Source organism: Melanostigma gelatinosum (genome assembly GCF_949748355.1).
Source record: "Melanostigma gelatinosum genome assembly, chromosome: 5".
NCBI classification, from domain to species: Eukaryota; Metazoa; Chordata; class Actinopteri; order Perciformes; family Zoarcidae; genus Melanostigma; species Melanostigma gelatinosum.
Window position 1 is genome coordinate 24,874,651 of NC_136638.1, and position 24,317 is coordinate 24,898,967.

The following is a 24,317-nucleotide window of genomic DNA, read 5'->3' on the forward strand; positions in this document are numbered from 1 at the left end:
TTAAAAAATAAAAAATAAAAACTTTTTTTTTTTTTGCTGGCGGATTCGCCGGGAGTTTGAGACCCCTGGTTTAAAGCATACTGACTTCTTTACTTTCATTTAAAGTGTGGCATCTCTCAATGGCCTTCACCAAACAAAAGCTACCTTGCTAAAGATCCTTTTTAAACATCTTGAGAGTGTACGGTTCTGTTAAGTCGTTATGCTCCCCAATAACCTGAAGCTGTTTGAATCTCTGACAACAGTACAACTTCCATGGCCCACCAGTCAGCCGGGCTCCATGCTATTCAGGAGCTGAACGGGGTTTCAGACACTGGTAATTCTCCAAGGTCAGGCCCCAGACACGCCTACACTCTTGGAGGCTTTTCTGCCACAAGAGGCTGGAAGCAACGGCGGGCGGGCGGGGGGGGCGAACAAAAGCTTTCTGGGAAAAACATGTTTAATGTAAAACATAGAGTTCGTGGTTTATGGACTGTTAGAGAAGATAGAGCGAGGGAAGAAAAGGGTGGTCTTCTTTTGTGTGAATGCACGCAATATAAAAATGTGTGCAGAGCATGGGTTTATTTGTGTATAGGTGCACGTGCACAGCACAAAGGGTTGTATCGATGGATAGAGATGGTACAATGGGGTGCTGTGTGTTTTTACAGTACAACCTCTCTATTGCCACATTGTGCCATCTGCGTCTCCATCCGGTATGAACATTTCTATATGCGACGACTTAACCCCTCAGCTCTGTTGCTATTTATTGAGGATCCTCCCTATGCTGTCCCTCCAATCCTCTGGATTTCCTGTAAATCCCCTGAGCCTGGCCAGCACTGGTGATTTGTGGTTGGCTAGTGGACAATTGACACATTGATAAATCCCCCTCAGATGGGCTGCGATCCGTTTGAATCAATAGAGCCTTATCGGCTGACGGCCGTCACGGCTGCGACCGTGTCCGTTCACCTCGGGTCCCTCGGAGAGCGTCCTGATTTGTAGCATTTGACAACAAACATCTTCACGCCACGTGGTTCGTCAGACAGTCCGCGGGCGTAAATGAAGGCAGGACGTTGTCTGTCAGCGAGCAGCTGCAGAGAGGATGGGAGACACGGTGAGAGGGAGGTGGACACAAAGAGAGACGGGCAGAGATAGAACAAAAAAAAACTCATAGGATATTGGAGGATTTTTCTTTTTTTATCGTGAATATGTCTCGTTTACAGTTGTATAAGCTGCTGCCAATGACAGAATAAAAGCAGAGCTCCTAACATATCCTGCGGTAGTCGAGGGATTGAAATTGAAGACCACATCCGCCGCACCACGAGGCTTCAGTGTGGCTTGTTCAGCTTCAGCCAGAGGATTCGCATGGCTCGTGTCCACTGGCCAGGCTTTAGCCGTTCTCCGGCCCGTCTGGCTCCGATCCAGCTTCTCCTCTGTCTTTAGATCCGAGCCAAACGTAGCCGGTCCACGGCTCAGCCAGCCACATTTTTACAACTTGGCGAGACTATGGCCAAAAAGCTGCCCAAAGCTCCAGTTTGGAGGATTAATGGTTACTGATTCTAAATGGAGCACCGCTTGCATATCATGGAAAAGTTCTAAAGGGACATTTAACTTTATTCTCCAGCGCTACTAAATGCATGTTTAATTTACAAAATAAGTGATATGGAGGAGAGCAATGAAACTGTCAAGTGCCATTTGTTTTATTGTGGTAGAATGAAGTGCTGTTCATGTTGCATGAAATGTGGTTGTTATTTTTAGATTTCTCTGTTGTCTGGGTGGGTTTAACCAAAGCATGTCGTACGTTTGGACCCTGCCCGAGCCAGATATCATTAGACTGACAAAATGAACTATATTGATACAGAGCAGAACATCTTATTTTGAAAAAATGGTTCAGTTGTGTGAAAAAAACAGTGTGAGAAGGGCACAGAGAGAGAAAAATGGACATAATACTAACATTGAGTCTAATAATGAAACCATATTTTTTAAGTCTGTGGGTGAAACTGCTTAAATCTGAGTGTGGGGAGGTTAACTAACGCTCTTCTGTAAAACCGAATAAGGGATTTTAAGGAAGACAGAATTCTGTAAAAGAAGAGAAGTGGGAGCTTAAGTAAACCACTTCATTAAAACAGTAAGAGGAAGCTTACTGAGGAGTCTTTAAAACAGAGTGATGGGGGCCCTCAGGATGACAGCAGCACTCGAAAAATGTATCTCCGACACTAAATCAAGGCAGATTATGTCAAAATGTGGATCGCGCTTCCTCATGAAATCCCCTAACCTGTTCTAGCAGCAGGGGAAGTTCAGTTGGAAGGTTTGGTGCTTTGCACCGTGAAAGAAATGTAACTGGTGAACTTCAAGGATACTTGTGATGATCCGTATGTTTGAACTTGCACAGTACAGAGATGCATGTAGTGGAGTACAAACTCAAATATTTCCTTCTAAGATGTAGGGGAGTGGAATTATAAAGGAAGATGGAAATACTTAAGTGAAGAACAAAAACCTCAAAATTGTATACTTCAGAATAGGCTACTGGATTTCTGAATTACTTTCAATTGTCATAGACTTAAAACTAACTACATTAAAACACATTTTTGACAGGCATACTTAAGGATGTTGATGCTTTTATTTTTGTTAAAATACGTATTGTAATGTAAACAATTGTCCTCTGTGGAATGTACGTTGGAGCTTTTATTTTGTGTTCAAAAGAGACCTTCGAAGTAGCTTCAGTACATGATGGTTAAATTGGTTAAACACAGGGAACATGCCACTGTAGATTATTGTGAGTAAATCCCATGTGAATTAACGTTACACTTGTAACACTCTCTATAGGGCACCACATATGTATTCAATTCATTCAAGAGTTTTTAAAGTTAAAGTAACAAACAAACCATTGAGAGATGGACTTACGTGTTGTTTGATCTGTAGATAATCAGAAAAATATACAACGCCAGCTTTATCATTTTATGATCAATGCAGACACTTATTTTGATCTCTTTGCTATGTTGTTCTTGTGTCATTAAAACTTATTCAAGGAGTTATAGAAATCAGATACACAGAACAGGGTCATAGTTGCACTGTGTGTGTGTGCGTGTGCGAGAGAGAGTGTGTGTGTGTGTGTGTGTGTGTGTGTACAGTGTATATATAGAGATAGAGAGAGAGTCTTGTTGACCCTTCATTTGACTGTCAATCCCAGGAGGTCCCGCCCCCTCCTGGTGGTGGATTATGGGTTGAACTCCATCTGAATGACGAGTAGCACTGAAGTCAGTCCGTTTCAATTTCTGTCTGTTTCTTCCTTCGCCGTCAGTCTCTTCTGAAATAGATGTATTCATATAAAACAGACACCACACACATGCTGGTAGTTCACGCCAGCTGATTCTCACAGTATGACACAGCTATAACACACACACACACACACACACACACACACACGGCAGCTCGTGCAGTCCGTTCCCAGCGGACAGCTGGCCAGTGATACATTTGCATACACAGAGAAAGCGTAGCACGTTTCCACACAGTACACTGATTGACCTAATGGGGGCGCTATCATTACTGGTCAACATTTTCATAACAATATATGATGTTTTTGACACAGTCGGCCCAGTTTTTGATGAAACTTGCACCATTGGCACATTTGTTATGGTGCTGAAGTTGCTGAAGGGAAAAGGGTAGTCAACTTTCCAAATACTAAAGGCCAGGACTGCTACCATAACTTAATTTTTTGAAAATATTTGCGTGAAATAGTCAGTTTAATTCAATCAACAACAATTTGTTTAATTAATGAATGAAGACAAAAGGCCAAACATTTGAGGATTTGCTGCTTCCTTCTGTTTTTTCATTATTGTACATTTACAAACATTTGGGGTTTTGGAGAGTCTGTTGAAGGAAACAAGCAATTTGACATCTTGGGCTCTGAGAAATTGTCATTTTTCACATTTTTTTAAAGCAGTTTATAGACCAAATGATTAAACGATTAATCAGAAAGACGGTTGTGAGATTAATTGATTATGGAAATAATCGTCGGTTGCAGCCTGTCTTCAAAGAAGGATGTCTCTTGTTGTTTCCGCATCATCGATGGGGATGAGGTCTATTTGGACATTGATAGAATAAATAAATAAATGATAACTTGGACTTCTATTAGCCTCATACTTGTTAAAACTCCTCTCAGTTCAGTCTGTAGTTCACAGTTCAGCTGATTGGTTTGCCATCCAAAAGACCTCCACACTTACTCACGATCACCTATTGATTGAGCAGCTGGATGAAGGTCCAGGTTTACGTCCTCCTGACCACATCGCTTCCTCTTTGCATCAGACTCGCCGCGTTGGAGACACGCTGTCCTGCGAGGCCGCCCCGGTCGCTGCTTATCGGGCTTGACGCTGCTCGACGGTGACAACGCTAATTGTCGGCATCTGGAAAGTGCTTGCCATCCCTCGGCCCAGAATGAAACGCAGTGATCTGTCATAACGTGTCGGAGGAAATTAGCATCAGTCCAACGTCGGCGGGTGGAGGGGCGAGGGCAGGGGAGGAGAGGGGGTCGTCCCGCCTACATGATCTGGGTTTTTTTGGGAGGAGTGGGGGGAGGAGGAGGGTAAACGGCTGTTAGAGGAATCATTTCAGGCCAAAGAGATTTACATGAGTTTCCTCACAGAGTGTACACTGACTACTGCTTCTGCAGATCTTTAGAACTACTAGTACTTCTATGTCTACCGTTATTACCACTGATGCCGCCACAATTACTACTAAAACTATACTGTTCATGTTCTTACTATTTCTACCACTGTTTATTTGCCACTAAAGCTATTAATAGCTGCTGGTGTTACAACAACTACTACGACTATGTGAATAGCTCTTTTGAAGGTACAAGTTGAAGGTATCATCACCTGCTGTGGAAAGTAGAAGCAGCAGTGAATAATAAAGCTGTTGGACCTCAGCTTGTAGTTCAGACTTGTAGGAGCCCGAGGCAGGGCTCTCCCAAAGTCCAGGCTTAAGAAAAGTAAAGGTTGCCAGGCTTTGGCTTTACATCGACCCGTATAGGCTCAGGCCAGCAGCCAGCATTGAGATCACGTTTTTGAACCTGATTCATAGACTCATTTTGAAATGCTTTTTATCTCTTTTTGTAGCCGTCAGCTTTTAGTTCTCATCCTTTCATGTAGTGATGTCTTTTTATGGGCCTGTCATCATTTATTTTACACATGTAATGTATTTGACTGTTTTACAGTTCATACTTGAACATTTGTGTAGACTCAAATGTAAGAACAGTGATTTAAATAAAATTCCTTTTAATGAACCCCCCCCCCCCCCCCCCCCCCAAAAACAAACGAGCCAATCTACAATCAAGGAAATACGTGCCCTGCTGCACTGCTGGCTTCATATATCAAAAACAAATGTTATTTATCTTGTCTCATAGAGAAGCATGCATGGACACACCATCTTTGACTTATCAGAATGAATCAATATTGAATTTATGTAAAAATGCAGCAGCGCAAGAGCAACAACCTGGATGAAGGAAATTCACCGAGTTATTAAATAATATGAATATTTTCACCAAACTGAAACGACCATGGTCCTTTGAGAGGACAGAGGGGTACCTGAAGTGACATGTTTTTACAGAGTGCATATTCTGTATTTCTAAGGATATTGATGAACTGAAGATAATTATTCTTCAGAGAAACACAGTGTCTATTAACCCTGAGGAAGTCCTGCCTCTGTCTAACTGCAGTGTTCTTTTTGTCCTTTCACAGGAAAGTGACAGTTTGTGGTGGGACGCCTTCGCTACAGAGTTTTTTGAGGAGGATGCCACCCTCACACTCTCCTTCTGCCTCGAGGATGGACCAAAGAGATACAGTAAGTGCAATTAGTCCAACTCAACGGCTCGGATCAGCACAAAAAGGGAGCAAATATAACTTTTAGAGATCCCTGATCACGTTTATTTTGCCGCTGATAGTGATTGCAGATCAGTGCTGGTCCATATTGTTGTTTGATCACAGCAGCTGGTCTACAAGGCTCCAGACAATGTTTCTTTGCCACCGTCTAAAAAATCATTTCAACCGCTCTAAGGCAGTCAACCATCAAAATTGTAAATGTTGTCCTTTTAACTTCTTGTAGTCACCTATACTGTTCTTTTCCTCATCAATTAAAGCAACTGGATTTATTCAAGTTTCTCAACAACACTGCATTTTACGATGTTATATGTGACCACATCTTGATAACGTTATGATTAATCTTCACCCAATACTCATTTTCACTGAGCAGAGCCTGAACGCATCCTAATGTAACTGAATGGATCCTTCGTTTGAACACAGATTGATTGTTTACATTGTAACATTATTAGAGACGACCAGTAAAGCATAATTGCTGATGTCCTGATCGCATATTTGACTGAATATTGGCGGATAGCGATCGTCGGTAAAACTTTATTGCACACTGTGATGGTTAACGTTGACCTGTGTAATTGATCCGCGCCTCACGTCCGCACGGATCGGCAATGGTCCGTTACCCCACTATTCACCAGGCATTCGGATTTTTGTAATTCTATTCAAGTCGCACTGCCCTCCAATGCACCTGTCATACAGTAATTTGTTGTGTTATGTTTATATTTTATAAGTTCTGGTGTCCCATTTTCTTAAACCAGCAGTTACCACCTGGTAATATGCCCACGTCTGTTAGAATTAGGTTGCTGGTGTCCCAATAAGACTCTCACTAAACAGATGTAGTGGCTGAGAGGGACAAACCACCATAATGTAGCAGTGTTACATTTTAGGTAAACATCCCTCATACCTCAGTGTGTGGTGTTCAACCATTTCGAGGTATGATTTTTATTTGGTATTTCCACTTTGCTTCAACTTGCTTTGTCTACTTCCACTTAAGTTATTGATATCTTACATTTCCCAAAATGCCTTTCAACAAACAATTGTGAGTCTGAAAAGAAAAAGATGTGTATCACTGAGTCAAACATTTGAGTGTCCTCTCAGTGATACAATTGCTATCTCCCCCTCCTCTAACAATACCTTTCTCTCTGTATGTGATCGCTGAACATTGGTGCAACATCACACCCCAATACTGGGAACCTCTCTCTGACAATTTCATCACAGACCTCTATTGTGGCCTCTGCTTTTTAAATAGAGATGTACATGTGAACCGCAGTTTTAAGTGCGAAAGCAATCTTGGCACTTTTTTACCGAGATGAGTGCAATGCAACCTGATACCATATCTGTGTTGTAAATATTCTTCAAGAGTTCCAGATGTAATGGCTGGGTTCATTTTCATTTAAATCAACAGAGCAAAAGAAGAGCAGGCGCGTTACCAAACGTTGGCAACCTCATGCCAAGAAGTTTCTGTTGTTCACCAACAAATATATTTACAGCCAATAGCTCTGCCTAAAACAACGAATTGTTTCGACGAATTCACAACGACTGTGTGCGTTCCAGCCTTTAAGCTAAGCTAACTGCCGTCCATACTAAGTTTCAGGAAACGTTTTCAACAATTCGTTCTCTGTGCTGAGAACTCGAGTTAGAAACACCAAGACTGCATCCACAGCATGTGGTCTTCAGCGGCAAATAACAGAGCAGAGGCTGTTATTGAATCTGAGATATTGTCCCCTTCATCTCATCTGCATAGGTTCGTGTTTTGATATCTGAAACATATTGAATGTCACAGAGGCCTAGATAAGGACGCGATGCTCTGAAATGAGCGTGTGTGATTCAGCTCAGTCATGAGAGAGAGAGAGTGTAGCCGGGCCCGGTTTGTAAAAATAAAAATCCCCAGTGGTGTAGAGACGGTAACCCTGTTCCCCCGGGAACGGGAGGCGTAACACCATAGCAATGATGACTCACCGTCAACAAGCCTCTCTCGATTCCGATTCAGCACTTGACTTTTTAATAATGTCGTAATGACTAATGCGGGTTCAGCCTGTTTGCATCAAACTAGAAATCGACCCAACTAGATCGTGTAGACAGAAAAGTATCGAGAATCAACTTCTGGTTTCAGATCAGTAGAGAAAATGAATCCACATGTACATCATTATATTTTTATTTTCATATCAAATATTGATTTGAAAACCCTTTTTTAAACTTTGATATGTAGTTACTGATTGCTTGGCGATTCCTCCTCACGTCCTCAGAAATACACCCGCCAAGTGTGAAGTGGGTCGGAGGAACAGTCAAAGGACAGACACAGGGACTCTTTCCATTTTAGTTCGACACACTGTGTTGCAGCATTTGTGTTGCAGCTAACTCTGCTCTTATCTAAAAGAAAATGTAATGACATTTAAGTGAATAGGACTGCAACCAATGAGTTTTTTTAGTATTGATTTTTTAGCCAATTATTTTCTCAATTATTAGTTAATCATTTTGTCCAAAATTACATTTTCCCAAATCCCAAGCTGACGTGTTGAGATGTATATATTTTTTTAATATTGTCACTTTAGAATGTGAACATGTTTGTGATGAAATGCACACAGAAGAATAATGCATGTAAATGTATCATATGTGGCTCAGCATTTCTAGCAGAGTTGCAGTATTTGAATATGTTGTTTTTTTACCTTTTCTCCCTGAGGCTTTTTTTCTTCACCTTTCCTATAACACAGAATCGTTCTTGTTGCACGGACATTTGTGTGTTATCAGTTGCTCCTGCAATCCTTTGTTTTATTTAACTTTTTGGCAATTTGAGCTCACTCTGCTCATTCTTAGTCACTCTGAACAAGAGCATCAGCTCAACGCCGAGCATATAAAATGTAAATGTGGCCAACAGTGGCCTCAGTCTGATGGAATCTTTGCTCGCCGCCCTGTGAAAGTGTGCATTGACATGTGGTTATCGCCACGAAGGTCACACCAACACTGACCAGTGGAGATGTGAGGGTGTGGGGAGGAGCACAGTTGGTTACATGTTCAAGGAGTTGCAACAAAACAAAAAGTTGTAATATTTTTCAGTCTCTTCAGACCGTCGTACTAAGTAGAACATGTTTGAAAAAGTTGTCAGTGAGAAGCAGTGTGACACGAGTGCTTCAATCGACGTCCAATGCATTATTTTTTTGTGATTTACATATTACATTATTCATTATGCATCAACATTAATTGATAAGTATCAGACAGATTGCGCTGTTTATCGTGGGTGCAAGTGTCCAGGGACAGAAACGCAGCGGAGATCGATACACTGCTTTAAAAAAAACTTTTATTTATTTGTTGCTTATTTATTTATTAATTTCTTTATAGGCCTACTTATGAGCAAATTAAGTAGTATGGGCCATGGCTGTAAATTATTTGATTTGATTCTTGCACATTTCAATAAAATGGCGATTTTTGTCATCATACCTCCTTAGACAGAACAGCAAAGTAAAGTACCGACTGACCGAAGGTTCTCTAAAGAACCTAAAGGTTCTCCTTTAACTCTCGCTCCTTCTTTCTCTCTCTCTCTTGTGTGTGTGTGTGTGTGTGTGTGTGTGTGTAATGCAGATGGATATTTAGATGGATAGGGTGAACAGTTGTTCTTCCAATATCCTCGTATATTTCTCACCGAAGCTTGGAAGCCCCAGACAGCCTTGTGCTTAATATTATGGAGCTTTTTTTAGCTCTACAGTACCACACATTTGTCATGGTACTTCTAAACTATAGCGAGAATATTTCTATTTTTAAAGATGAACATACTAAGAAAATGAAAAGGGCAACATTTGTGTTTTATTATAAGTCTACAAAAACATTTTGATATGCCATTAAAACCACTAAAATCACTTTAAGTATAATATATAGAGGTATAAATGTAAGAACTCCAATCCTTGTTGGAACTGAATTATATTTTTTGAGACATACAGTAGCTTATACGATAATTTCAAGGAAGTAATCATTTCACTCCAGTCTGAGGTGCTCTAATTTCATACCGCTCAGCGGAGGGAAAATAAGAAAAGCCAATTTACCGAATCTGTTTTTAGTATTGCATGGACCTGTGTGAGGTGTTTGTAACTCGTCTCCAGCTGGTGTTCATTGTGGCCTCTAGGAGGAAATAGATCACATTGGAAAGGCTTGTCTGTTAAATGTTGGGGGATGAACTCTTTATGCGTGTATGTCCGCCCTGAGGCTCCAATTCTTTATGCTGAAATCTGTTTTGACCCTTAACGAGGGCTGATATCGATAAACAGACGGCTCATTGTCGACTTTGTCAGATTTGATAATCGATGAATCATTTAAGTCATTTATCAAGCAAAAACGGCAAACATTCCCTCTGTTCATGCTCCTCAGGATGTGCTGCTGCTCTCTGTTGTATGTTCGTAAAGTGTAAGACTAAATAAGTTATTTAAAACGTCACGTCATGCTCTGGGGAATTTGAATGAGCATGTTTCACTCGTTCCTGACACATTTGCCAGACAGATAACTTAACACAACCAAACGCATCATAAACACTCGAGACCATCTGGCGATGGGATCACACCAGCTGCCACGTCAAATCGGGCATCAGGCCAGGGGCGTGTAGTAGAACCCGGCCTTTCATTTGATCTACACACCTGTAAAGTGTAGTGGTACAGCCTCACGCCGGCTCCGCTTCTCATAAAGTTTTAGTTAAACAGAAGTTAAACTGAATCTGACACTACGCATAGGACGGGTGGCTGTAGAAAGCCTTTAGAGAACATCTTCCCCGCTACAGTATACGTTCCTAGTAACCTTATGCACACAAGCCTCTTTCTCGAACTCCCATCAAACCTACTCCTGCTTCAAACATGATAAATCCACCTCACTGTGGCGTTAGACTGTATCTCACATACAGCTGAAACTATTCGTAGATTCAACAATCACTTTTCAACAGAATTAGTCAATGACTTGAGAACTGCTTAATTGTTAAACTCAATTATCAATTTCTGCCTCCTAAAACTGCAAATCATTGGAATAGCTTTGCAATTTGAGGACAGTTTTCATTGAACTTTCTGACATTTAACTTAACTATTTGATTAATCAAAAATAATCAGATGACTTGATAATGAAAATGATAATCATTTGCTGCCTTAATTTCAAGGACAGGGTATTTTTCTCTGGCTGTTTGGCTGGTAAATGTATTGCTTTACCAACTACAGACTTCAAAACCCTGCAGATGACAGTTTGGTGAAATGACAGCTATTCGACAGTCTTAAGAGCCAGAGCATGTTGCTGCTGTCTGAATAATTCCCCGCCCTGTCACCAATAAAAAGCACCAGATCGTCTGTTGTGTCTAATTGTAATCTACATGTATCGGTAACAAAAACCATGTCAGAGGACGACATAAGCAGCTTATCCAGACAGATTACTTTTTTCTTTCTTTTTTTTTGGCCTCGCCTTGTTCTTGCAAAGATTTGAAGAGCGCTAAATGTGAGCAGTGAGAATTTTTAGTCTCCAGCATGTCGTAATATTTTATAGCGTCTTCGGAAATAAAAATGTATTAAAGCCTTGTATTGCTATGACAATATATTGCTTTGATAAAAGTTAATACTTTTAATGTCTGCATAATGTTTTATCTTTGGAGGGAGAGTGTTTTGGTGCATTTTTGTGCACCCCTGTACGGGTGTAAAACAATTCTCCATCTGTTCAGGCCAATTATTGTTTTCTACAACGAATATCTTTCTAATTACACCCCCAATTGCCATGGCCTTAACATTCGCCCCAGTACCTTGTCTGGCTCTGCAATCTATGAGGCATCTGATGAAAGCTGCACTCCATGATGCAATCAAAGAGCAAGGCTCGTTTTAGAAGTAGCTAGTTCAAACAAGAGAGGGAAAACTCTGCATGTTTAGTGGGCTGATTCAGGGCAAACTGCAAAAGTGATTCACAACACATTTACAATTCATCTAGTTATTCTTGCATTGCAGCTCGCAATAATTGCAGCGATAAAGTGACCACCGCTAATAATCTTTAAGCAAGCGTGAGGGCATAATGAGGAGGAAGGAAACACGGCTTTAACGCGTTGGTGAGGTAAGCTTAACAAGGGACTCGATTGGTTATAGGCATTCAAACAGGGAAGGTTTTCATCAATGTTTTATATATTTTCTTCGGCAAGTGTTGCACATACCAACTAAATAATAAGAACTAAGTTTTAGCAACTTAAGTCTGATTTCATCTGAAAATAAACTTATTATACGTACAGTAAAACATTACTTCTTTACAGATTTCAATCCAATGAAACATTTTGAATCTTTAAAGCGTTGCTGTTGTGTAAGACGCATAATGTTCTGTTACACATCGGTGTCAAACTCTGCAGTGAAACGGGGTAAATGTGCTGTAAAATGGAAACAGTGCACCAAAAGGGGCTAAAACGCTGCATAAAGCTGCAAGGTTTCATAAACATTCTGTGTGGTTCCATCAGTGCAAATGACATCATTCCCATTGAGTCATTTGACTTCCTATCAATAAGACATTATTAATTTGATTAAGTCCCCAGTTCTGAAATATGATAGCCCCTCATATAATTGTCTTCAACACGTTGGCTCCTTCCTACACTCATCATAATGTTATTGATGTCCAGTGTGTCCTCTGTATATTACTTTATAATGATGTTGGTCTGAGTCAGGACCTCTCCATATCTTAATGATATTACCAGCCAGTCTCAGTCCAGCATTAAACAGAAGATGCTTTGGCCCTGAACATGAACACAATGATGTTTACAGACGAGAGTTAATGCGGTATTTGTGTGAAAGAACCTGAATGGAGGTCTGAGATGGACAACTGGGAAGGGCTTGTTTGAGGGAGGCTGTGTTATTGAATTGGGCGGTGGAATGAAGAGAAGGAGAGGTGGAGTCCCAAATGAAGGTATGGGAGTGGTGCAGTGTCGGGCCTGGGTCTGTCTGTATGTGTGTGTGTGTGCTGGTGTATCTCTGCCTCCGTATCTGAAGCTTATCTCTAGTCGAGCAAATGTTTGTGCGTGAATGTGTCTGTGTGAGAGTTAAAGGGGGGGATGCTTGTGTGGAGGGGGTTGTTTTGAAAAGAGGAAGGGGTGGGGTGGTGGTGGTGGGGGGGGGGTTGTGGTGGTGTGCGAGGCTGCTTTACAGAGAGATGGATAAGATGGAGTGAAGGTGTAGAGCGGTGATTGGCAGGCGGGATGATGCAGCCCTGGCTCAGCTGCAGCGCAGAGATGTAGGCTGCTGCTGATTGACAGTCGGGCCAAGCCTGGGAACCACAGCGCTGGATCGGACGCAAAGAGAGACGGAGAGAGAGAGAGAAAGAGGGGAGAAGTCACAACATTTTGCTTTCTGTGGATAGTTCGATACTGCCATCTATTGTAAACTACGCTTGTGGTGTATTTTCACAATATGCCTGACGGTCGACGACGTGCTAATCCAGCTTCTAGGTGTTGAACTGTGTTGTGTAAAGGGAGAATGACGAAGGGAGAGTAGGAAAGATGACCGAATGACAGCAAACCCTTCACAGGAACGAACAATGAGTCACAAGGAAAGCCCGGGGAGGGTGTAGAAATATATTATATGTATGTGAGCAGGCAAAGTAAAGTAAGTGGTCTGCAGTGCATCTCTGCATAACAAACATCTACTTCCATTCTTCACTGTAGCTTGAGCCGAAGGCTGCACCTAATGTTTTGTTTTCATTATTCAACATTTTGTATACATTTCTTTTTTAATTGTTTTTCTAGTTCATAAAATGCAAAAAGCTGTAGAAAAATACCCATCGCAACTTCTCAGAGCCAAAAGTGATGACAAAATTGTTGACGTCTATCAAAATCGCAAAAACCCAAAAATATTCTAAGTTACAAAGAAGAAAAGGCTGAATCCTGAAGTGAAAGAGGCCAGAATCAAGTTTCCGTTCGTAGGTTTGGCATTTTTCTTGATAAATGACGTACAAGCAATTAGCAAAGTTATTATTAAATTGGAATGATTCAAACTTTAACACCACGATTACATGTTTTGTTAGATTGCTAGATCTTCATTTAATTATCAATGTTTATTGTAAAATATTGAGCCTTTTTATGAAGAGAAAAGACTTGAGTTCTTTTGTGGGCGTTTGTGGAAACCCGGAAACATTCAAAAGTGTAGATGAAGTATTCTAGATACAGCTGGGCAAGCTAAACGTAGTACTGTGGTTCTCTTCAAATTGTCAATGAGGATGATTTTTTTGAGTAAAACGGGATCGTTTTTTAAAAGGCATGTCAAGTTTCTGACAGCATCTCACTTGCATGGCAGCTACGATGGCTGATGACAACCCCTCCTCAGGGGCCCCGGCGGTGTTTTCACGAAACACGAACACCGAGGCAAGTCAACGAATTGCAAAACTGATTTCCAACGCAACGTATCATGTTTCAGAAAACGTGCAGTTGTTCACTCCGGTGCCATTGTTCTTTACCAGAAGAGCGGGATTGTCCTTGTTGCTCATAAAGGTTGTTTCCTTTAATCCATGTGCTCCAGTGTATTTTGGACCCAAGCTTCTCTTGACACAAGTGTGCCCTCTTCTTTGAGCTCCGGACAGGTCTTCAATTCCTTTTGAGGCGGTTGAAGTGAGCTTAACCTCCTACTTAACTTTAGTCTTTAATAAACGCTAATAAATTGAACAATTTGTATCTGGGCGAGTAAAAATTGCCTTTGGGTAAGTCAATTTCTGACCCAGTTGCCCGGCTGAACTTTGACTGTGATTGCTCTAAGACCAATGCAACGAGAGTCGTCTCTCTTATTTCCATTTATCATGCTTCCAAATGGATAGTAGTAAAAATATCCTGCACCCACAACATTGGTGTTGGATCCAGTTAGAGATTCCAGTCCCATCGCGGGAACTTTGCCTAAATTGGCCATTAAAAAGTTAAAAAAGTTCACACTTAGTGTTATTAAATAATTATTAATGGGAAATCAATTCCAATTGCTAGTTATGTTTTTGTTATTTATGCACTTTCTGACTGCAACGCCTGCCTGATGCCAATTAAGACATTGAGTTTGGCCAGTTGATGTTTAGTGAGTGCCAGAACGTGAAAGGTTTTTCTATTTCTGTCTGTTTTTCACCCAGCGATAAGCCCGTTATCGTTTCCTCTCTGCAACTGGCCTCCCCTCCTCTCCGTGTGTGGTTTGTGCAACCAATCGGATCGGACACCACCGCTCTGAGTTAAGAGTTGTGTAAGGTGAACACGGCGGCGGCTACTTCGCATTACCACGCAAATAGTAGAACGGGATGCTTATTTCATCACAGCGGCTACATGAATCAATCTTATACCGTGTCCTGGCAATTATTAAGTGAGGCAGAGCAACAATAATCGGGGGCAATCGCCCGATTGCAGCTGGTCCGTATGTAGCTGACGACCCACTACCAGGTCTTATTAACGTATTGGAAAGACAAAGGAAAGGAGACGTGTTGCTGTCTTATGATTGCCCCCGCTTTTTTCATTTTTTCTTTCCTCTCTTGGAGAAACTATGAGAATAGCTGTAACTGTAGAAACATACTACACTTTGGACTTGTATAGAATTATCTCAATCATATATTTGAAGTGCATTCATCATCAATGATTGAACGTATTTCGGTGTGTAATGTGTTCGAGTATGGTATTTTAAACATTTTGTGAGAATGAATATTTTAAATGAGTCTTTGCTTTAAGCATTCCGACTCTCTGTGCTCAGTGGAAAACCATTTTTGAATATAATATACTATAACTTTCGGCCTCAAATTAGCCGTGTAACTTAAAAAGAAAACTATGCAATTAAAAGTAAGAGACGAAGGAGTGATGAAGGAGTGAAACTCTCTGCCTTTATTATTCTCTTGTCCACCTTTCACAGTCATACCAATCAATAACGGAGGCTAAAATTGATGTGAATCCAGTTTTGATTTGTGTTGTTCTCCTGGCGATCGTTTAATGCAGTATGTGTGAATCTGTGGGTGTAAGCACAGTGTGCATTTTATCTGAGAGTCTGACGAGAATATACAGCAGCAGGTGCGCGCTGTGGCTTTGTTGCACTGTCTGACCAGAGAAGAAAGAGACGGGCCTTTTAAAGACATAACGTGGTTCTTCTGAGGCTGCCGGGAATCAGAGCCTTTTCGTTTTAAAACAACATCCGATGTATGAAATAATTGACGCCTACTCTTGTTAAAAAAGCCCGCCGGCATGAAAGTAAAGCACATTAGGACGTACCTGCAATTCATTTTTCGACAAAAGAAAAGACTCTCTACTTAAAAAATATTTTTGTGGGCTCTTACTGGGGGTGTAACGATACGCGTATTCGTATTGAACCGTTCGGTACGAGGCTCACGGTTCGGTACGCATGACGAACCGAATACGTTTGAATACATTTTTTTTTTTTTAAACCTTTATTTAACCAGGTAGTCCCTTTAAGATAAAAAAAAATCTCTTTTGCAAGATGTAAGCAAGATGTAAGTAACAATACTACATAACATTAAGGAGCAGTTTTTGTTTTTTATGCTTATGTGTTGCTAAGAAGACACCCCAGAAGATGAGTCACTCATGTATAGTTCCATCATTGTTCAAAGTCAAAGAATAACTTCATGATGTTAGTTGTAATGAATAAATATATTTTAAAATCAAGTACATTTCTCTGGCATTTATAGTTTTCTACTGTACCGAACCGTGGCTCCACTGTATCGTACCGAACCCAACCGTGAATTGTGTGAACCGTTACACCCCTAGCTCTTACTATTTTCATGTGTGCCATTACTTCACTTGCACCAAGTACATTTTATTTATTGACTGCTGTCAACAAACTTCTGACAACAAAGGACGTGAAAGACAAATAGTACATTTGAAAGAACCGACTTCCCAGTTTGTTACAATATGTGTGGAAGTGTTGGAGTAAGAATAATTGTCAATACGTTTCTGACACTCTCTCTAAAGTGTACATTTTACGGGATTAACTATGTTGGAATTCATACACATTTACTACAAAGAGGAGTGTTGTGTGTTTTTTTTATTCCATTTTAGGAAATGTTTGCATTTCTTTGTTTTACTTTATTATGGAGTTTTTCTTAGAAAGTTATTGGAAATATAAAATCTACTAACTATGAAAAACAAAGTCGTCATTGCATGTGCTATAGCCCGCCCGATACTGGATTTTTTAGGTCATTACAGATATTGATATTTAGGTGTTTAAGATCAGAAGAAAATAAGTATAAAATTTAACATAAACACACATTCTTGAAATGGATCCCTGAGATACTTTAGATTTTTTTTGGTTTTCTTTTATCATTATTTTCTAATTGGGAGAGAGATGTACTGAGCTTAATACTTTGCAGTTAAAAAAATCAACTTGTCCGTTTTTTTGTCACCCATCGGCTGACATACATGCGATACACTGATAAATTTGCATGAAGCCAATAAAGCACTGAAAGACAAAAGCAAGTGTACTTGACCAACTATACATGAACAATGCAAAACAGAGAAACATTTATCAATGTATCTAATCACTGATAAATCTGTTATTTAGTCTTAGCTATGGTGGGGTGCATCGATCCTACACAAACCCACGGCTCCTTCACAATGGTATCGTCTGTAGTGGTAGAGTCTGTAGTCTGTAGTAGTAGAGTCTGTGCACAGACTTGGTGAGTTGTCAGTCAGTTTGGTTTCCAGGTGGCCTGGATCAGGGTGGGAACCATTGTGTGTAGCTAACAGGAAGTAGGGAACAGCTATCGGAGGGCACCAGCTGTCCGTGAGGATGGGCAGGCCCACTGGCTTCCTGTTTCTCAATGCTCCGTGTGCCCCGGAGCAAAACAAAACCAGCTTCCCTTTCCAGTTTGAGAAACAATAGATGTTGCAAACAGCAATCCTCTTCTCCCTCTAGTCCTCCTTCCTCACCTCTTCTTCATCTTTCTCTACCACATTATGCTCCTCTCTTTTCTTCTTGCTCTCCATTCCCGACTCATTTTCTCCTCCAGATCATGCTTCCTTTTGTATCCTCATCAGTCCTTTCCTTGCTTCTTCTGCCACGTTGTCCTCCCTCATCTCCTCTTTACTCTCTTTGTCTTTGTAATAAATGAAATTGCGTTAAAAGCATCCTGGGAAGCATCCTGAGCATCATCGTCCCATGAGGTCTCTTGACGGGACACGTCTGCGATTTGTTTTTGCTCAAAATGGTATTTTGTAAATGTTTGCTACAAGTCATGATGACAAAAATGCAGTTCATGAAAAAAATGAAGAGTGAAGTGCAACATAAGCTTTTAACAGCAGAACGTTCCAGAAAGGTCAACAAGATGAGCTCAGAGACAGAGAGACAGAGAGGTTTTATTAATAATGAATAGCATTTTCATCCGCACACTGGAGAGTAGAAGAAGAACTCCACCTGGAAAACATGCAGTGTATGCATACCACACACACACACACTGGCACGGGCACACAGATGCATACACACAGTGAAAGCGAGGGTAAGCTCCTGCCGATATACAACACAAACACACTGAGGCAGTGAAAGAGCTTTTGAGCATACACATCTGCAAACGCGCACACACACACAATCACAGAGAGAGGGCACACCTGGTCTCAAATACAAATAAGAAAAAGTGTTTGGCATATGTAGAAAAACACATACAGTGTGTACACACACACATGGCAGAAGAGCACATTCTCAGTGCAAAGTTATTGGCACATGGAGAAATCCATATTTATATATAATACAGTGGTGGAGAACCATCAGTCTCCATAGTCTATGAAAGGGCCTGCACTGCTTTACTTAAGGTATTAAATGTTTATGTGGCGCTTTTTTCATCCCTCAATAACCCTTCTTTCCACATGCACACACACACATACACACACACACACACACAATGGCAGTAACGGCGTGTGACGATATACTCCACCCTCATCCCTCGATATGTGCGACTGGAGTTTGACTTAACTTACGGGGGAAACGATGCTTCTCACCACTGAGTTCTGGCATTTGATTTGGTGTTTCACTATTTGTGGAGGTGGTGGAGGTGTCTTTGTCTCTTCCTCCTCTGCGTGTTGTGTCCTCCCTGCGGAGCTGCGCCCTGGGGGTTGGTAAGGCATGCTCGGGGGGGGGGGGTGCGCGGCCCCTGTTGAATTATGGATGGAGGTGAAGAGGGGATGAGGGGGCTGGCCTCGAGGGGACATACCCCCCCCCCCCCCCCAACACTTCCGACTCTCCCCCCACCCCTCCCCATCCTCTCCTCTTCCTCCTGCTTCCCTCTCTGCCCGTAGTCACCATCCACGCGTGGCGTAAGGTTTGATGAGGGTGACCGGAGATGTGTTTCTCTCTCTCTCTCTCTCGCTCTCTCTCTCTCTCGCTCTCTCTCTTTCTGTCTTTCTGCTCTGCTGTTCTCTCTTGTTACACTCTCGTCCTTATCTCTCTCTCTCTCTCCCCCTCCCCCCCCCCCCCCCCTCCCAGATTTCTGCTGGGAAAGTCAAAATGATAGAGGTCCGTTCAGCCGAAACTGGTCTGCAGATGTTGAGAAAACAAGACAAAGACGTATCTTGATTTTCCTCCTCTGTGAATTGCCAGCAGTATTCGGCTGGTGTTGAAAGGGCTTCTCTTGGCTTGTGTTTGATTATTTCTTCTGCAAAACCCGGAAAATGTACTGTGAGGAGTGATATAATAGATATTCAGTGTAGTTTATTTATATTAATAAAACACGTTTGTTTAGTTTTTAAACTCAAACACAAAAAATATTAATTTGAGTAATTTTCTTTTTTTATACCATTATGTTTGGGGTATTTTATACCTTTTTATTTGAAAGTGACAGTAAAGAGAGAGACAGGAAATGTTGGGTGAGAGAGTAGAAAACAGTCCAGCCAGGCAGAAGAACCGGGGACTCGGGTTTGTCCCCGAACCACTCAGCCACCAGGAAGCCCAATTTAAGTCTCTTCTGCTAGTTTAATCATATTTTGTAGCCGTTGTTCTACGTTTTGTCAAACAAACTAAGCAACACAATCAGTTTTGAAGAGCGGTGAAAGACATAAGGTCCATCTTGGAAGTGGTGACTGTGGTGCCGAAGTCACATAATATTGTATGTGACATTTTGCAGCTTTGTTGTCTGTTCAGAGACGTTTTTGTTTGTTTCCGCAGCGGTGCACTCAGCCCTCCGCTTGTTACTGGTTTTAAGACCAGGGAGAAAAAGGGTGCTCCATGTGTTCCATTTATGGCATTGCTTCAAAAGTATTTGTCAAATGAACTCAAAGTGAGGATCTGTCCAGCAGCATATGAACATCTACATGATCAGTAATGGAGTAGCTGCATGTGAGTCATATTTGTGAGAAACACAAAGCTGCTGTTTTCTTACTCTTTGCGTCCTCGTATCTTTTAGGCCTTTGAATCAAACGTCATGTCTGTCTGAACGATATGTAATGCTGCCAGGTTGAGGTCTCTCATCAACATAATAAAGACACTTAGCATAAATACTATTTATGCTAAGTTGTAAAATGTTCATCAGCAACATATATCAGTTGTTTACCGACGTTATCCACAACTAAATATGATTTACCCGTGTTAGGAACTCAAACTCCTACAATAAACCACAACCATGTTTATTTCCTATCCTTGAACCATGGCGTTGACAAAAGTATAGATGGATAAATAAATATAACCACACTGGTGTTTTTAAAATCAAAGGTAATTTAACAATTGACATACTTTCTGAATAACAGTTTGGCAGCTGTGTCACTGACTATTTGGACGCCAGAACATGCTCAGAAAACATGCTGTACTGAGCTGTAAACACGCCTTTTAGTTTCAATGTTTATTGTCTTATAAAGTATACATACAACACATTTTCTTTTTATATTATATAGTGAGCCATTGGTATTATTTCGTCCTTCTTGTTTGAGGGACAATAACTTTAATAGCAGGGGACCTCTAAAGCTCAGCATCACAGTATTACTGTAAAGTGGAGCGCTCCTCTCTTTGCCACCCGGCAGCCTTGCTTTTGAAATGTAATGTGGGAATACGAGAACAGTGGTTTCCTCCAAATGTAGCGGCGTGTTAATGATGTGCATCTGGACAATTGTGCAAAAGGGTTTTAATGAAATTATTATTGTTTTTTGTTGAGAGAGAGAGAGAGAGAGAGAGAGAGGAGAAGAGAGAGAGAGAGAGAGAGAGAGAGAGAGAGAGAGAGAGGAGAGAGAGAGAGAGAGAGAGAGAGAGAGAGAGAGAGAGAGAGAGAGAAGAGAGAGAGAGAGAGAGAGAGAGAGAGAGAGAGAGAGAGAGAGAATTAAAGTTGTATGACTGATGAATATTTCATGTTCTGGGCAGTGATTCCCACATTCTGGTGTGTGTTTGTACGAGTGTGTGTGAGTCTGTCTCTGGAATACATGCTGGCTGTTTTTAACCCTTTCTCCACAGTGTTTTGGGACACTGCTGTACAGTCAGTGCCCGTATGTAAACTGGCTTTGGTCTGATATCGTCAGGTTCAGATTTCATGCTAATTACAATACTTGCATGTCATACGTACATTCAAAGAGTTTGGTTGCTGTAGAAATGCCTGTTCTTCATGCTGTCCAGAAAGAGATGTCCTTTTACAGCAACTACAAATTGAAAGATGAATTCTTAAGTTCAGCCAAAGCTAAAATGAGGCTTCAGCAGTCTTGAGTTAGCCAAATAAAGTGGTCTCTGTCCTGGTAGTCGTGTGTTTGTTCGTGTTTTGTCCTGGCAACAAGCCTACATGCAACTACCAGGACGTGTCTCTCTGCCCCGGCTCAACAAAGAGGGAATTTCGTCTTAAAACTTCAACTTTGTAAGATATCCACTTGATTTTGCTCAAGCAGGCTTTATGCTTGAGGTTAACGGTAGACCCTCTGTAGTCGAATTGCTTCAGTTAATATCACACAACACTAGATGGACGCATAATCAGGCGAAGCTGCAATGATTAATTGATTAATCGAGTAGTTAATGGACAGAAAATGAATCCGCACCTATTTTAAAAACACTGTTAACGGTGTCTTTCTTTGAAGAAAAGAATGGCAAAATCATCTTTTTCCAGCTACTAATGTGAATATTTTATTCTGTCTTTTATTACAGCAGACAGATACTTTGGGGTTTGGGACAACACACATGTAAAGATGTGAAATTTCTGATATTTTATAAACCCAATTAATGGAGATAGTAGTCACTAATGGTGACAATGAAATAATAATAATCAGGCCATGTACTTTATTGGCTCAGGGATTGTGTTTACATCAGTGGTTCCTAACCTTTGTGACTCGTAACCGCGTAAACAAAGCTATGTTTACTTCACACGTAGCCAGAAAGTGGATCATACTTCTCTAAAACATATCCAGTAATTCACGAATAAAGCAAAAGTAAAAAGCCAGTTTTGTGTTTGCTCTTTGTTTCTGTTAATCATCCTGTGACATGTCCGATTTATTTCATAATCCCGGTCCGACCACCAGGTTGGGTTTTACTGATGTAGCGCGAAAATTACTGAATGTGAGACGGTTACTGTGCAATCATTGTGTGTTAAATGAATTCATAGAGGAAGGTAAGCAGAGGATTTGCAATGGAGATGTCTCTGCTAGATGTGTGTGTCTGGAAAGAAGAGGGTTGCTGAGCCTTTGAGTCTTTGCATGCGAGTATGGTATTAAAGTGGAGTTTATGGAATCTGAACCTCTCCATTAAAAGACGTGTCGTCACTTGCGTCTCTGCTCGTGCGAAGCTCTTTTGCGACAATCCTGTTTGTCGGAGGCTTGACAAACGCTTAACTTGAGTCGACTTAATCAGTTTGCCGATGATCTAATACCCGTCCCCGTTGACCCAGTAATGGTAGCTCATGGCGGGTGTTTAGGCAGAGATATGAGTCGATGAAGGCAGACATTTGTTTGCCAAGTAGTGTATGCGCCCCTCGACCATCGATTGAGCTCACGGATCGATATGTCTTGGATTTCATGCGTGCATCTCTCCTCTCAGCGATCATCAACAGCAGCTTACACCGAGGGGTAATAATCGATTTTAATAGTATTTTTAGCTTAGCTTATTGATTACAACAAATACCGTAGGTCCAACCAAGCGCTGGTTTGTACACTCGTCACAGACTGAAAGAAAATCAATATTACCTATCTGAGTCTGTTGATCTTGGTTTTTCAGGTCCCATAATCTGTTTGCTTGACTCCAACCTTTCTGCATGTATACGCTATGAGGTTGCAGACAGCACTCAGTGGCTGGAAAGTCAGAGATTATCCTCGAGAGAGAGAGAGAGAGAGAGAGAGAGAGACCAAATCCCTGCTCAGTCATTTTATCCACTTGAGACTGGAATCACTTGAAGAGAGGGCTGAAAGCCTTAAAATGTAAAAATGTAGTGCAGAAGTGTTACGAATCAAGATATCGTCCCCTGGGAAAACACATGCTTCCAACAATTACAGCGCTGTCAACACATTAGCTTCTGCCAGTGATCCCAGATGTCTGTTTGTATTTGCTCTTCATTTAGCATGACGCGATGTGACATGACATAATACATACACACAGTACATCATCATAATGTAAAATAAAAAAGAACGTAACAAAAAGAGGGAGTTTTTATGAAAACATTGCTTACAGCATAACACAGGATTTCTATTTCATCAGCGGAGGCAGGTGTATGAACAGATAATGGATGACAATAAAGTAAAACACAGTAGTAGTCATTTTAACACATGTTTTTTAGGAGAAGTTATAATTCCTCACACTTACTGTATATCAATAGACATTTTAAAATGCCTTTGTAGCTGCGTGCAACTGCATTAATGTGTGATGTATTGTATTTATTAAATATATCTCCAAAAGATTCATGAGATATATCAATACGCATATTATATATATACTGTCATTTTATCCACAGTAGCCACTCCTAGAAGTAAAAAAGGGGGAAATCATTGCATTGACAGTATAAAACGAAGGCTAATCTAAAGCATTAACTTGGAAACGGAGCCTCTCACCCTGTAAATGTTAGTGGAGAGGGGTTGCCACAAAACTTCAAAGGGAATTGAACCCCTTACCTATTGGGGCCTTGCTCTATCTATTGACCGTCCCTAAACCTACACTTCAAAAAAAGAGCCAGCGATTGTCTGACTATTTGCAGGATGCAGACATTATGGATCATACACAATTTCTACCTGCTCGCCTCCTTCTCATTTCCATCCTTTTCTCTCCTGCACTGCGGAGAGCTGCGTTTGCTGCATAATCGCCCACTGAGTATCTCCCGACTTTCTAGCCTGTTTCTATTTTATTCTTTTTTTTTCCTTCCGTGCTTTTTAATTTGTCTGTACTCCACCAGCATGAGGATTTAATCATCAACCAGCTGGACAGGTTGGACGAACACTGCTGACAAGTCTTGAGTGGCCTGGGTTTGACTCGTCTCATTCTAATTTGAGATAATGCCATTTAGAATGGAAAAAATGTCTTACATTGCAAAAATGATTGATGGTTAAAAATTAGACACACATTATGGTACTTTTCAAAGGACAGATTTATCTTTAATCTGTGG

At 41.0% G+C, this 24,317-nt stretch overlaps 1 protein-coding gene across 1 annotated transcript in view; it reads left to right on the plus strand.

The window, feature by feature from the left end:
• The window catches only part of ldb2a (LIM domain binding 2a), a gene marked incomplete at its 5' end in the record, with an annotated part of 77,575 nt that overhangs the window by 13,759 nt on the left and 39,499 nt on the right, over positions 1–24,317 (plus strand). Inside the window, one exon of the mRNA XM_079269344.1 lies at positions 5,709–5,811. Coding sequence (XP_079125470.1) covers positions 5,709–5,811 — 103 coding nt within the window. The remainder of the gene's footprint in view (positions 1–5,708; positions 5,812–24,317) is intronic.